This window comes from Ambystoma mexicanum, chromosome 9 (genome assembly GCF_040938575.1).
Source record: "Ambystoma mexicanum isolate Mex_15411 chromosome 9, UKY_AmexF1_1, whole genome shotgun sequence".
NCBI lineage: Eukaryota > Metazoa > Chordata > Amphibia > Caudata > Ambystomatidae > Ambystoma > Ambystoma mexicanum.
The window spans coordinates 606,619,415-606,633,776 of NC_090931.1; the positions used below are offsets into that span (position 1 = coordinate 606,619,415).

At 44.2% G+C, this 14,362-nt stretch overlaps 1 protein-coding gene across 3 annotated transcripts in view; it reads right to left on the minus strand.

Moving 5' to 3' along the window:
- Positions 1-1,420: 1,420 nt before the first annotated feature.
- The window catches only part of SSH2 (slingshot protein phosphatase 2), an 878,905-nt gene continuing 865,963 nt past the window's right edge, over positions 1,421-14,362 (minus strand). For all 3 annotated transcript variants that reach the window (XM_069615249.1, XM_069615247.1, XM_069615248.1), the window contains 2 exons: positions 13,120-13,939; positions 1,421-8,070 (listed from right to left, as the gene is read on the minus strand). In XM_069615249.1, coding sequence (XP_069471350.1) covers positions 6,040-8,070; positions 13,120-13,939 — 2,851 coding nt within the window. In that variant the 3' untranslated portion in view covers positions 1,421-6,039. The remainder of the gene's footprint in view (positions 8,071-13,119; positions 13,940-14,362) is intronic.

Genomic DNA, 14,362 nt, shown 5'->3' on the forward strand with positions numbered 1-14,362 from the left:
CAGCTTGCCACACATCTAGATAGGATATTGAAGATTAGCAAGTGACCCACTCAGATGGAATAGTAAATGATAGCAAGCATCACACCTAGACATAATTGCAATTGAATGAAATGCCAATTAAACAATCCACTAACAATTTCACCCCTCTGAACACACCTCTCAAACTCTAACCAACCACAAACCTACAACAAAACAATCCGCACAAACTTCACTGCAACAACAAAACAAACCACACAATGACTTGCACAACAGCACATGACGACTACCGACCATAAAAACACCAAGCCCAGCCAACGGACCCACCGGGCTGAGGCTGCCAACAGCACATCACTGCTCTCTTGCACTTTTCCAGCTTATTCGCACTAACTCACCACCACCACCACCCCTTCCCTTTTTTTTCAGAGCCGCCAGAGCACCAGGGGACCCCTCCGCTGGTGATAGTGTGTGGTACAAATATCCTTTAACATTAACAAAGGGCCTTCTCCGTCATCGACGACACGAGCCACAGTCGCCGGTTCGATGGTCTGAACCTAAGCACCAAAGACAAATGCGGTGATAGTCTCTAATCAACAGTCGATACATTTTTTTAACCCTGTCTTGGGAGTAGAAGGGGTGGAAAAAGACATTTTCTTGAAGACAATTTCGAAGCGCACCGTTCACGGGAGCAAAGCAATCGGAAAAACAGAACTGAAGCCAACGGGCACGGTACGAGCTACTTATACTGATGGCGACGTCGACACGGTATGGAGCCCGTCAAGGGACATCAATGCCACGACCTTGTGCACAGCACCCTCTGCCGAGAAAATGTTTTCCGAAGCAGCGATGCTGGCGGATAAGAATATCATAAGATGAGGAATACGTGGGAGGACACAATCCATTCGAAGTGTTCTTTGTTTTCAAATTCTGGGATTATTTTAGATAGTTACTGCATCAGCAGCACTCGATTAACTGGCGGCAAAGGCTATGAACTGGACACACCGCGTCAAGAAATGTTGGTATGAAACAGTTCTCCTTCACGAGTGCTTCATTAACACTTAATTCCAGAATTGGCGGGATCAAATTCAGCCCCTAAGAAAATGTTACTTGAAATCCCATTTCTCCATTATGGGTCTTAACATAATTTCTCAAACTCTTGAATTGCTCCACCTACGGACAGACCGATTCCAACCTGTAGGCATAGCTAGTCAAGAGTTTGATTAATGAAGTTGCCATGATGGATAAAGCAGTTACTGTCACCCAACAACATTTTATTTAAACATCCAACTTTGATAAATAAGCCCAATCACCATGACTTCAACCATTGCCCTTAAGGCTGCGCACCCACCCTTCAAGGTGTATCGTCCATTAAGCTATTTGAACTTCAAAACACTCATCATTCCCAGATCGCTGCAGCACGTGAAAAATAAAATACAAACACAGCAAGATTTTGTTCAGGTTTAATATTCACAATGTAAACAATAAATTTCCTCAACCACAGAATTTTTTGTAAAAGACAAAGAAAACTGTACAAAAATGCCCTTTAAAACGTATACTTTTAGGTATTTTTTTCCATTTTATTAAAAGAAAACAATTTGCGCTTTGCTCGTTTGTGAGATGCTGGCATTCCCCCTCATGTATGGGTCACAAATCTGCACTGCTTAATGCTCAGGGGATGCGCCTCCGTCCATGCATCCCACAAGAAGTCCTTTGTGAAGTCTGCAGTGCAACAATGCTTCTGATTGTTTAAAATTGCGTTAAAAAGGATCCAGTTTCACATGGAACACACTGAAATAGAGATCAAACTTTCTTCACAGCACCTACAATGCAGTCCTCCCAAACTGGAGTTCAACTCCCCTGCAACCTTTTAAAACTGATTTTAATGTAAATGGCTACTAGTTCATATTGTACCTACTGCTTAGGATGCTTTCAATGGGGAAACTCTGGGACAATATAACTATTATAGTCTATGACATGACAACCACGAGTGATTTCCATCAGTGACCTCCAAAGCAGTCAGCAGAATACACACCTGGCAGCACGACCATTTTACATTGCTGTTTGAAGAGTTTGATAGCGTTCCCTGGCCATTTCTCCAGCTCAGCATATAAGGAAATTCTCCAGATGTGAAGGAGTGCATTTCAAATTGAAACATTTCTTAAAGACCCAACTGTAGCGGTGCTCAAAGCTTCAGATGGTGAGTGAGCAGTCTGCATCACAAACCTAGTAGAACTATGGATCCAGGATGCAAATTGGGTCTGTAAACCCATACATCTGAAAACCTACCCACATCCTCCAGAAGCGTAAGGGTTACATCACGGTGCACAGAGCTGGATTATGTACCCGATTGTATGGCTATGAAGTAAAATGATGGGACAGGTTCTCAATTCTTCCTCGGCATGGTGTTAAGGGAGCTGTCCAGAGTAAGACCTCTTCCACAATTGGGCAAAGCGTGGCTCTCATCTTTGATGGTGAACAATTTACTTACGAACCCAGGTAATTTTGAACTGCGGGCTGAATAATTTAAAAACATTTCATACCTGACCAAGCACACAAGAATATACATGGTTTCCCTTTGTGCTAAGTTAAAGCCCCAACAACCTAATGCGGACAGGGACTATAAACCCATGTGGGACATCTGGTGATGACATTATTTCAAAGTGCCCCATCAAGGACAATCACTAGACTGCTAAAATGAAGCTTTCCTAGTTTCCTGGTTATTTATTTGGTAATTAATTTTAAATTGCCATGATACCATAGGGTCAATGTTTGGTTTAGGGCAAAAAGCATTTGACAGGTTTGCCCGTTCTGGGCTACTTGATATACACACCACAAAGGGGACATGCTAAATTGGCATGGGCCTTATTGCTTGGACCGGATTAGGAAATTTCAAGTCATCACCACCTCAGACGAAAACCCCAGATCAAATTAACCTCCAGCAACTCCAATAAATATAAAGATCTGCTCATGAACAAATATTCTAGCATTGTAAGAACTTGCTTTCCTGGCCAAAATACACCCTGTTATCCGCTTAGCACAACCCTGTAGAAATAACTAGAAAAAGCAATGGAGTGAGTCACAGTAGGCAGCAGCAATAAGGGCACAGTCCCAATTCTTGAATCAACGTAGAGGTCTAAACCACTGATAATATAACCGAGTAAAACCCCAACTCAGACACACATTCGGGAGTTGGCCAAAGTCCCACGGCAGCTTCAAAACCACTTCACCAGTCCATGCAAGTCAGCCCCACACACCCAATGGACTGCTCCCATTCAGAGACGCTGATGTTTCCAGACACTGTTCAGAAAATCCATTTTTATGGAATGAGCAACACCAAAGAGCCACTGAGTGTGAATATGAATCATACTACCCCACTTCCTGACAATGTACATATAAACACTGTATGCAGCCCAATTCAACAACTCAACAAAAACGAGTGGCAGGCCGAAAGTGCTGATCTATGATGCAAGCTGCTTACGGATTATTTGTAATATGCCCCCGAAACGTGCTTTTGCGGTGTCATCGCAAAAGTCTATCAACAATGTTTGCAACTTGGTGATCGGTATATGCTACAGACTTGAGTAATAAGACCTACGAGGCAATAACGTAATCCAGCCCCTCCCCCATTCAAATAGCCGAGTCACTGTTACCCTTAAAGGGCAGTCCATTGCCCGTAAGAGACCAGTGCACTGTATCATCAGGGAACTGGTGCAACAAACTACTGCACAACAGATTCCCAGTTATTTGGATGACTTCTATGTATCCAACTACTACACATTACTTCCCCACCAAACATCTACATCACCAACAGTCACATCACCTGCCAAGTTAAGTGGGCAGTCTTGTTGGAGCCACTAGAACACATCTGAGACCCAAAAACACTAAGTGCCTGTAAAAAATGGGGCCAACTTCATGAACGGTAAAAAGCTCAACAGTCATCAATCACACCTCACCCTTCACTGGGCTACACAACCACTGTTGCTCCTATGCAGCATAGCAATGTTGCACTTAGAAGTTGAACTTGCATCGATGTACACTTGAGCACCACAGGGGTAAAGTAACCAGATATTCCCTAGGAAAAAGCGCATATTTATTTTCATCAATAAATGTTTTGACACCGTAAAATAACCACCAGAGCAGGTGCACATATTTACAACGCCTACCTTCTATGTGTAAAAATGCCTGCCTCAATGTAAGCAAATAGCCCAAATTTAAATATTCTGAGTGGTCCACCAGAAAGGTTGCCACCGGTAGCCCAGATTGCAGTGATTGGCTTCATGGAGAGGCTGGGCGATCAGCAGAGTACTCCTGGTAAGTGCATGATTGTGTTAACTGGCCACTGATCACAGGGTTACATCGAAGCCCCTGAGCAGCAAGTTGGGGAAGCAAAACAGTCGGTTTGGCCGCATTATTTGGCAGAAGTAACCCACAGGCTGATTTGTGTGTTTAATGGCAAGGCCGCTCAGTACAGATCCCTAATGACTGCACACATCCACGCCCAGGCACACAACAGGGGACACCAAGTGGCTCAACTACCATTTCCAGTTTATAGCAAGAAACCTTGCCCATTTATGAAATAAAAAAACAAAAATATACACTAAAACCACTCCCTCCCACACACATTTTATAAAAGAGAAACGGCTCTATACACAAGATATATACAATTCTGAAGGGAGTATCACAGGGCGAAGAGAAACTCGTCAAAAGAATCTATAAAACAAGGCTTTACATCCAGTTCAGAAGATAAACACTCCATGAAACAATATACATGTCACTAGTTCAAGAACAGGAAGGCAGCATTGACAAGAGATTGATAGGAGGGGGTTACACAACAAGTAGGTAGGGAAGGGGTCTGTCCATGGTATGAAAGGCAAACAAAAGATATGGCTGCTGAATCTAAAGACACAGCAGCATTCAAGTAATGAGCGGGTTAAACCCTGTACAATGATTTCTGTTAAAAGAACACGTAAACCAACATCAGATTGCTGCATTGAACATACATTGCTCACATCAGGCAAAAAAAGTGTGCAATGATTCTCAATCAGCTAGCCAGGAGTGCCTCTGATTCAAATGGCCTTGAGCACCTACTGCAAGATGGTGAATGCAGTTTGCCAATTTCTTAGAATATTGAATAAATGGAGAAAAATGCCATTCTATGAATGACCTAGTGAAATTCCTGTTTATGAGGCAATGAACCTTTGTTCAGTATGTTACCAGGCTTCACCCAACCCCATTCCCACAAAAAAGATAAGTGCACAACAGATGTGGCCACTTAATTGACCATGAATGCCTAAATTCAGTACCGCTCTTTGAGCAAAGTACAGAAAATAAGACTCAAGAAAGGCACCAAGGGGATAGGTAGTTTTCATAAAACATTTTTGCTCACTCTAGCTACATGCTCCAACAACTGCCCGAGACAGCTGCTCTACCCATTTTAAAAACCAGAGCAAGCAGTCACAGGGGTTAGAATTCCGCTAGAAAGAACAACAAGCGAAGATCCAATGTCAAACCAAAGAAAGTGTCTTATTGGAAATAGGGTCGTAGCCTGGAAGGTCAATCCAACTTCCTAAAATAATTAACAATGGTCAAAAGGATTTTATCATGGTCAAAAAGCAGTGTTTTGCAGTGCAAGACCCGGACAACAAGAAAGTGTCACCAACGGGTGCAACAGCCGCCCAAATCTCTCCCACTGCTGAACACCCGTTACCCCATTTTCTCCATTAGGCTACATGGCAACACCATGATGAAGGCTACCTCAAACCCTTCCAAGAAAATGCTCACGCAGCAATCTTCTTTTGATGTAGATGTTCTTTTGAAACAAGTTATTGAGGTTCTTTTGGATTAGATACAAAATTAAAACAACAAAGACCTGCAGTCAAGATTCTCACACACACTAAAACAAACCCCAAAACCAACATGCAACAACAAGAAAATAATGCAAGTATAAGGAAAAAAAAGTCAACCAATAAAGTGCATGTTCCTCACATATTACACCTGCCCCTTAATTGGAACGCCACAGACAAATGACAGCATAGGAAACAGAGGGGGCGGGAGGGGGCAGGGTCACATGGTGTTGTACAGTGGATTGGTCGTCCGCTTCCGCTCATTTCGCTTATCGCTTGTCCTTCTGAGTTTGCGTATGGGGTGAGTCCTACTGTGCTGTTGCCGGGGCATTGGGGCAACAAAGGGGGTTGGGCAGAAAGCATCTAGTACCTGCAGTCTGGGAAGGTGCTCCTCAGAGCTAGTCAAGTGAGATGGTACACTGACACACGGGTCCTGCGACGCCACAACAAACTCTTTGGCATATTGCACCAGAGGTTTCTCCACTGGCCGACTTTGCACTACACACTCTGCCACCCTCAATTGCTCCACAAAGTGACAGGTAGGTCCTAGATGTGTGACATCAGGGAGGGAGATGATGCAAAGTTTTTCGGGTGGGTCTTCTGCACAGCACTCCGAGGCTGGCTTGCGCCTTCCGGGCGCAATTCGCAGGGGGCTGGAGAAAAAGTCAGAGTAGCCTTGGGTAGTGTCAGAGCTGACAGACTCTCTTTCGGACAAGTCGTCTTTCGAGAGCTCAAGGCAGCCAAGCTTGGCAAGGGAAGCGGAGCGCTTCATCTGGGACGGTGTAGTCAGGCCAGCCTGGCGAATTCGGGCCTCTATTTCTCTGGCCCGTTGTTTGACCACGCCTGGACCACTGCACAGGTCCTTGATGCTGTCACTGCTGGAGCTGTGAGGGAGGCCATAGCAGATGGATGAAACATCCAGGACTTCACGCAGTTCCCTTATGTTCTCAGTAAGCCGACTGATCAGGTTTAGGTCTTCACTGCTCAGTGGAGTTAAGGCACCATCGCTCTCTCTGTGCAGCGAGTCCAGCATGTCTGCAACCACAGGAGGACTGTTGGCATAGATTGGCACACCCTCTGTGTCATAATCTGTACTTGTGCACTGCTCAGTTACACCTTCAAGGACTATATGCTGCATATCATGGTAGCCTGCGTCTGTGAATGGGTAGTGTGGGTCTGGGCTTCTAAGCTGAGTGCCATCTATTGTCCCCAATATGCACATTTCGTCCAAGGGGCTTCCAACAGTGAATGTGGCTTGTTTTATGTCTGGCACTTCCCATTCACAAGAAAAAGATGAAGGCAAAATGTTTAACGGTACAGAAGTGTCATGATTTGACTCCATGGAATGGACACAGTTATCGGTGGTGGTCTGCTCACATCGGTTCTCAACCACAGGCAAGACGATTCCCTTGGGATCAGGCGGCCGTACGACATGGGTATATTCAATGATTTCAATTCTCTTTGGAAGATGACTTGGAAGAGCCTGTCTGTCAGAGTCTTCAAGTAACACCAGAGTCCTGTGCTCAAGCAACGAGACCTCCTGAGTGCTGCTGGGGGTTGTCAGAAGGGCATCTGGCTTGGGTTGTGCAGTGTGGGGCTCCAGCAGCATAGAGGATTGTGCATCTGCAGAAGACCCACATGGGTGAGGTAATGCGGTCTTGGATCCTGTGCTCCTCCTTTTCACCCTTTCCTGACCGTGCTCCTTCGGGACAGGGTCAGGTGATGTTTCTTCGTTTCGGGAGTTCTTTCGCGTGAGTAAAGTACAAATGGGAGATGCAAGAAGGTGCTCCTGCTCCTGACGCAGGCGTTCCTCGAATTCCAAGGTTGCCCGTCTGACCGAGCCAGGGCACCATTTCAGAGCGGACTTGGGGCACTGGTGTGCGAGGTCCTGTTGGTCTTCCATTGGATCACCTTCTTCAGATTCTTCCCCAAGACAGTGCTCATCGGGCAAGTCTACATGAACCGGTTTAACCAAGCTTGCAACATCCTCACATGCCACAACAGAGATTCCCTCGCTGCCCTCCAGCTTGTTGTTGTTAGTTTCCAGTGCGTAGCTGGCCTCTGCTGCCAGGTCGTGGATTAGGTTCCTCTTTGGTGCTAGAGCTTGGCACGGCACAGCTTCAGTTTTCAGTGGCAAATGCCCAACTGCCTGGTTGATCGATTCAATTTCTGTGATTATTTCTTTCACAGAGATCACATTTTCTGAGACCGACCTTGGTAAATGAGTATGCGCAATCAGTTCAGGAACGTCCTGCAAAATTAAGAAAAACAGATGTCATTAACACGCAATGCCCATTTATAGGTGTGAATCTAACATGCTATAGATTTACAAAGCTTGAGGCACAGAGGTGCAGGCCACAGACAGCTGGGACAAGACAGATATGCATAGGTGAAAAAACATTGCATTAAACTTTCAGATGAATATGTGAATGTTCAATACCTATTGCAAAGTCAGATCGTCAAACAAAGCTTCTCTGTCGCATTCTGTTGCCTTTCTGGCTCATTGCGCAAGTAATGTGCTAGTAATTTCTAGCTTCACGACAAGCTGCACTAGCCAGGATGATGGAATCCTAGAAGTATGATGTGAACTACCACCAAAAGTATTATTGAATCGGATAACCTGTTTCACAGAGTATCCTGCTGTACAATGAAGCACATTCCACCTAAATGAAAAAGGTACACTGGGGGGAGAAAAGGTGGACAAAAGTGAGGAGAGGCTAAAGGTCTCAGTGCTAAGCCAAGGTTACATGCTCCTGTAAAATAGTGCGATTAATTTGGAGCATCAACGGGATAGGGCAGCTCACGTAAAGAGCCTTGAAGGTCAATGAATGGGAAGGTACTGACCACTATTGGGAGAGATCGGAAAAGGTTTGTAGAACAACATTTGCCAAGCTCAGTTTAACATATTGTGGGAAGAGATGCTCCTTGGAAGAAAAGAAAAAGCATGTAGGTCTATAATAACAGAGTTGGGCAAGCAGGTGAGTACTTTCTGGGTTTACTTCAGTAGGTTTTTTTTTTTTCCTACAGTGAACGTATAGCGAGTTTTAGACTTCTGTATTCACACATGGGTGAAGAGCTTCCTCTACCTACAGTGTAAAAGGCAAGTGGTCTCTTCTCAAGACAACAGAAGGTGAAGGGATTCTGCCTGATAAAAGTAGGGAGGAGAGTGGGTCCTTCCTGAGAACACAGAGTAGCAGCCTCTTCCAGTTTATAAAACAGTGAGGAGTCTCTTCCTGTTGCAAGACGATGGCGGTATTATTTTTTACGCAGCAAGGATGAAGTTCCTTTTCCCGTTTACATGATACACAAGGGGGTCTCACGATTTACACCCTGGGGATGAAGGTCGTCTCCCTTCCTTTTTACACAGTGAGCACAAAGGCCATCTTTACAGTCTGGAAGGGACAGATCATTCAAATTACAAATTAGTATAAGGGGTCTTTATAGTTCACAATGTGGAGGTGTGGGGTTCAGATTCAGCCCCAAGACAAAAGTGAAACTGCATTTGGCTACGCTGGGCCTAAAAATATAGAGCATTGAAAACACCCAGATGACTGCCAAAATGAAAGGGCAGCACTTCATTCTCAACTGCCACATCAAAATGCTGTTTACAGAGCAATGACATGAAATGGGCCCTATATTCAAGTAACTAGGCCAAAGGCCTGAAACTACTTTCCATCACATGTGGCGGATGTGTGAAGTGCAGTCTTGCAGATAGGGAGCAAAGAAGGGCAATTATGCAAAAAACGCAATAGTTACCATGGAAAGGTGTGCATTTGCAGCTTAGAACAATGCACACATGGGAAAATAAATCTCCATTGTCAGAGTCATATGAATATATGTTAGGATGTTAAATGAACACTGAAGGCATGATGCGAGATATTAAAAGGCCTCATGTGTAAATTAAATTGTAACATTTAAAATCACCAGTTTCTGTTCAGAAATGTTGTATTCAGTTTCTGTTCAGAACACTTGAACTGTGACCCTTCCCCTTATCTTCTATCTAAAACATCTTTTTAAAAGCAAAGCAGTGACCAAAAAGGAATTTATCGCGGGTTGGGGCCAGCAACTGGGTAAAGGCAGCCCTTAATGGGGTGACCTTTCTAAATACTTGGATTTAAAATTCAGATTCATGGTCCATAGCTAATGACATTTGACAGACACCAGAAGGGGCTTTAGGAGTTAGGGTGGAGTTAGAGCCCATCTGGACAAAAAGATAAGATCCCTCCTGCAGTCCATTGACTTTGCAAGAAACTTAATGGGTTTACACCAGGCCAAAACCAACAAAGGAAGCAAATGGCCAGTTCACATGTTCAGTTGGATGAAAAGAAATCCAATGTGAAATTGTAGGACCAATAGGCATATCAAGAAAGGCTGTAGGAGGGTAAGCAGGATCAAAGTTTGTTAATTTTCTGAGGAACCATAAGGCAAAAAGAAATAATTCAAATGTCACTGTAAAGCTTTTAAAGATGCCCACCTCTGGATTTCACGCTCATAAAATGTTGACCTTGGGATGAAGAGTTAGAACTCGAAATGTGATGACTTTGCCGAAAATGTCTCCCAAAATCTTTGCTTTGTGACAGTAGCTTGTTGGAGTATTTAACTGTATGTGTAAACTTGTGACACGGACTAAAAATGTTTAAGTAAATCACAAAACCCTGTCATTCAAACCTGCAACCTTGTGCAGGCCGGGGACTCATGTAATTAAATCCAGCATGATCACAAAGCCAAAAATCTATTTTAGAAGATGCTTATTTGAAAATTAAAAGTTCCCCCTCCCCACCCGCCCCCGCCCATGTTGAAGATTTTCACTGCAAATTAACTATGAAAATGCCAATCCAGATGGGTGGGGTTATCATTCAATGGGATGATGTTTAGTAACTAAAAGGGACCAATCAAAGAAGAGGGGCTAGGCATGGGTCAAAAAGATTGAGAATAGTTCTCCAATCCCAGTGAAGAGCCAATGAGCTGGCATCTCATAATCTAGACATTTCTAGCGGTGTAACTATGGGTATCAGGAAGAGCTGCCTTTCATCAGAGTGGGACTACTGCAAAATTGCTGTAAAAATAACCTTGCCTGAAAGACAGGAATTGGAGTTAACCAGGAAAAGACAGTGGCTTGGGTCTATGACCAAGGAGAGGCAAAATCGAGGGATTGAGACGGGAGAATATCCATGACTGATGTTGGGTTCAGACCAGGACCCTGTTCGGTACCCAAAAGATGACCCGAGGCTTGATGTCCTTTCCTGAGCACAAACCCAAAGATATTTACTTGTCCAACCAAACTAAGACTTGTGGGGATCTGTTTTGATTTAATATCTTCACATTATTGATTAGATGGGCAGACAAAGAAGACCCCTAGCACTTACTTACCTAATAATTGTATTCCCCTATAGCCAACACAGTATTTTGTTGAAATTCGAAATTCACAATATATTTTCCAGTGTGAATAAAAATATAGTCTGTTAAAATAACGGAGGACTCCCATTTCTCATTGCCAAACCAAAATTATCTAAAGGAAGGGGTATATAAAAAAACAAAATTCCCAACTGTTCGTCATTACTCAAACACAATCTTAAAGCAAAAGGTGTTGAACACAACGGAAAATCTGGGTTTTGTGATGGGGCAGAAAGGTGTTTTGCCAAAATTAAATGAGGTGAAGTCGGACTGAAAACATACTCTACTGAAAGTGGGAAAGTGACTCTTGGTAGAAAAGAGATGCATTGTAGTGAAGGAAAAGGGTTCTAAATATATTAAAAGTGTTTTGTTTTTGAAAGTCTGTTGTGCTCCAACACTGCTAGCATTTCCAAGTTTGCAGGGCGATTTGAAATACAAAGGGCTTCATGTGCGACACTGCTCTTGCCAATAGGAATGAATTGCGGGTTATTTAAATTAAACTTCATGTAAAGGGTATTGCTAAGTGTGTGATACGGTCATGTTTCAAAATGCTACATGTGATAAAGTAAACCTCCAGCAAAGTATTTGACTGTACATGTTGTGGGGTTAGAGAGTCTGATCTGTGTTATACTAAACCAACATAGTTTTCAATTTGTGTGAAAAGCTAAGTGTAAGGAAAGCAAGGCATTTGGGCCACGGAGTGAGGTGGCGCGACTCGTAATTTTGTACAAATATTAATTTTCATATTCATTAATATATATTCCTTCTATACACCGTCCTGGTTCTTGGCTTATCTATTGCATAGGGGTGAGGGACCTATGTGGTCCTATATGAATCGCAGACAGGGCAAGATTGAACAGAAAAGTAATATTGGTGTTGCGCTTTTGATTAGGAGGGAAAGAATTTGCTGCATCGATTGTTGCCACATAAATCTGTCCAACAGAGGGCAACTGCTCTTTTGGTTTAAATCAGGTGTGTGAGAAATGGCGCCATTTTAAGAAATTTGCAGCAGTTGAGGAGTCTCTTCCTGAGAATGTGTGTAAGGGGCAATAGGGGGTGTGAAAGGAGAAAAGGCGCTCTTGTTGAGACAAATAGGCAACGGTAATGGTCTTATTCCTGAAAACACAGGGCTGAGGGATCTATTATGAGAGCATATGCATATGGGAGTGAGGGTGGGGGAAAGGTAAAGGGACGCAGTGGGGGACAGTCCCAATTCACTACACCACAGGTGCGGTGGGTGGAGAGAAAACTGAGGTCCATCCGCTCTTCACATTTACATCGTCAGGTGACAGCGTGGGGCATTTTTCCCTGCAAGAGGTCAGTCCCTGAAAACGCCAAGGTGAAGGGTTTGTCCCATATTACATTATGTAATGGGAGTCTTCCTTATTACACTTTGAAAGTGAGAAGTTTCTGCCTGTTACACCACGCAAAGCAGGCCTGTTCCTTACATACAGAGAACTGGAAAGAGTTCACTACTAGCTATAAAATATATTGCCATTGGAATAGCACACCACAAACCGCACATCATCTTGGGATAAAAATAATGGGAGTTCTTGTGCGAGACTCACTAGCACATACTTCCATTAATGGACCAGAACTTTTACAATTTAATTTGTTAAAAATGTAACTGGGCATTGATCGCTTTATCTCCCTGAAAAAAAAGGAGCATGCAAAATTCACTCATTCACAAAAGGCTGAAGGCGGAGTCTGGCCTGCCATTACTCAAACCTGTGACAGGTGGGTTACACCCCGATCTCTGTAGTCTCCACACAACGCCATTGGGGGTCAAATAATGGTCACACTTTCTAGAGGTCTTACATGAATGGGTAACACCTTGTGGTGAAAGACTCGACTTCTTCAATCTTCCCCTGCACCCACACCCTAGAACCAATTCCAGCCCCACTACCTTTGGTTGCTCTTCATCTGTTGAAGAGTCCTCAGACGTCTGTGGTGAGCTTCCTTGGGAGCCGTTTCTCTGGATCTCTGCCGTCTCAGAGTGGTTCCCCTCTGATGCAGTGCCCCTGGGAGTTCCATTTCTGCCACTGCTGGGATCATCCATTCGGGCATGGAGGCTGACACGGCAGCGGCTGTCCTGTGAGAGTTCCACAAATTTCTCAAGGGCGCTAAAGAAGTCTATGCGATCGGTTCCTTGCTCAGCCAGACCTTGATTGCAGTCTGGGGATATTGGCTCGGGCGAAGATGGTAACTCCTTCAGACGGGATGTTAGCTCCTCCATGGGGAGCAGGTGGCATTCATGCTCGATTTTGAGCGCATCCTTTTCAACGTCTTCCACCCTCAGCTCAAGCAACTCAGTATCCATTGGGCAGACCTGTTCCAGCAGTGTTTGGCCCTCACAGGCAGGAGGGGGGCGGCAGTTGTCTAGGTAGATCTGAGGATCACTCAAACAGCCGCCAGCTGGGCACCCATTGATGGTGTTGAGGTTTAAGATGTCCTCCAGCTGACCAGGGTCTAGGCTCCGGCCCATGATCTCCAGGCTCGTGTGGTCTTTGGTGCACACCTCCACCCTTATGCTTTCATCATGGCTGTGCGCTTCTTGACGCGTGAAGGTGTGGTTTATGTCCGAGCACCGCACGTCTGTTAGCTGCTCGGCAGATGAGGTGATGTCCTTTCTGCTGTGCTCTATCCCCGTCTTGCCGATGGGCTCATGGTGGTCAGAGAGGTCGCTGTCGGAGTGTGAGCGCCAGAGTTTGTTATGCCGCTGCTTGCTGCAAGAAACATGAAAGCAAAAGTTTAGGTCTACGAGTTGAACAGTGAGGAAATTAAAGTAAAAGATGCCGGCCACCAAAAATGATACACAATAAACTTCGATGGCACCAACATACCTCCGCCAGGGATATAGAATATGTACCTATATGCAATTATATTTTATAGAATAAAATGAATGCTCACAATATTATGAAAATATACTTCTTATCAGAACTGTTCTTTCAGGTGGACAATGAAAACCGTGAAATAATGGAATATAAAATCTATCTTGGCTTCCAGACACATCTGACGTGCGATTATTTATGGCATGACCAGAGAAAGTGTAAGGCAGATGGAGAATGCCCAGCATGGGAGCAGAATTCCTTAGATGTCTGCCTGGCAGAATGGCCCCGATGGTAGACTTGTAAATACTGAAGCTCGGC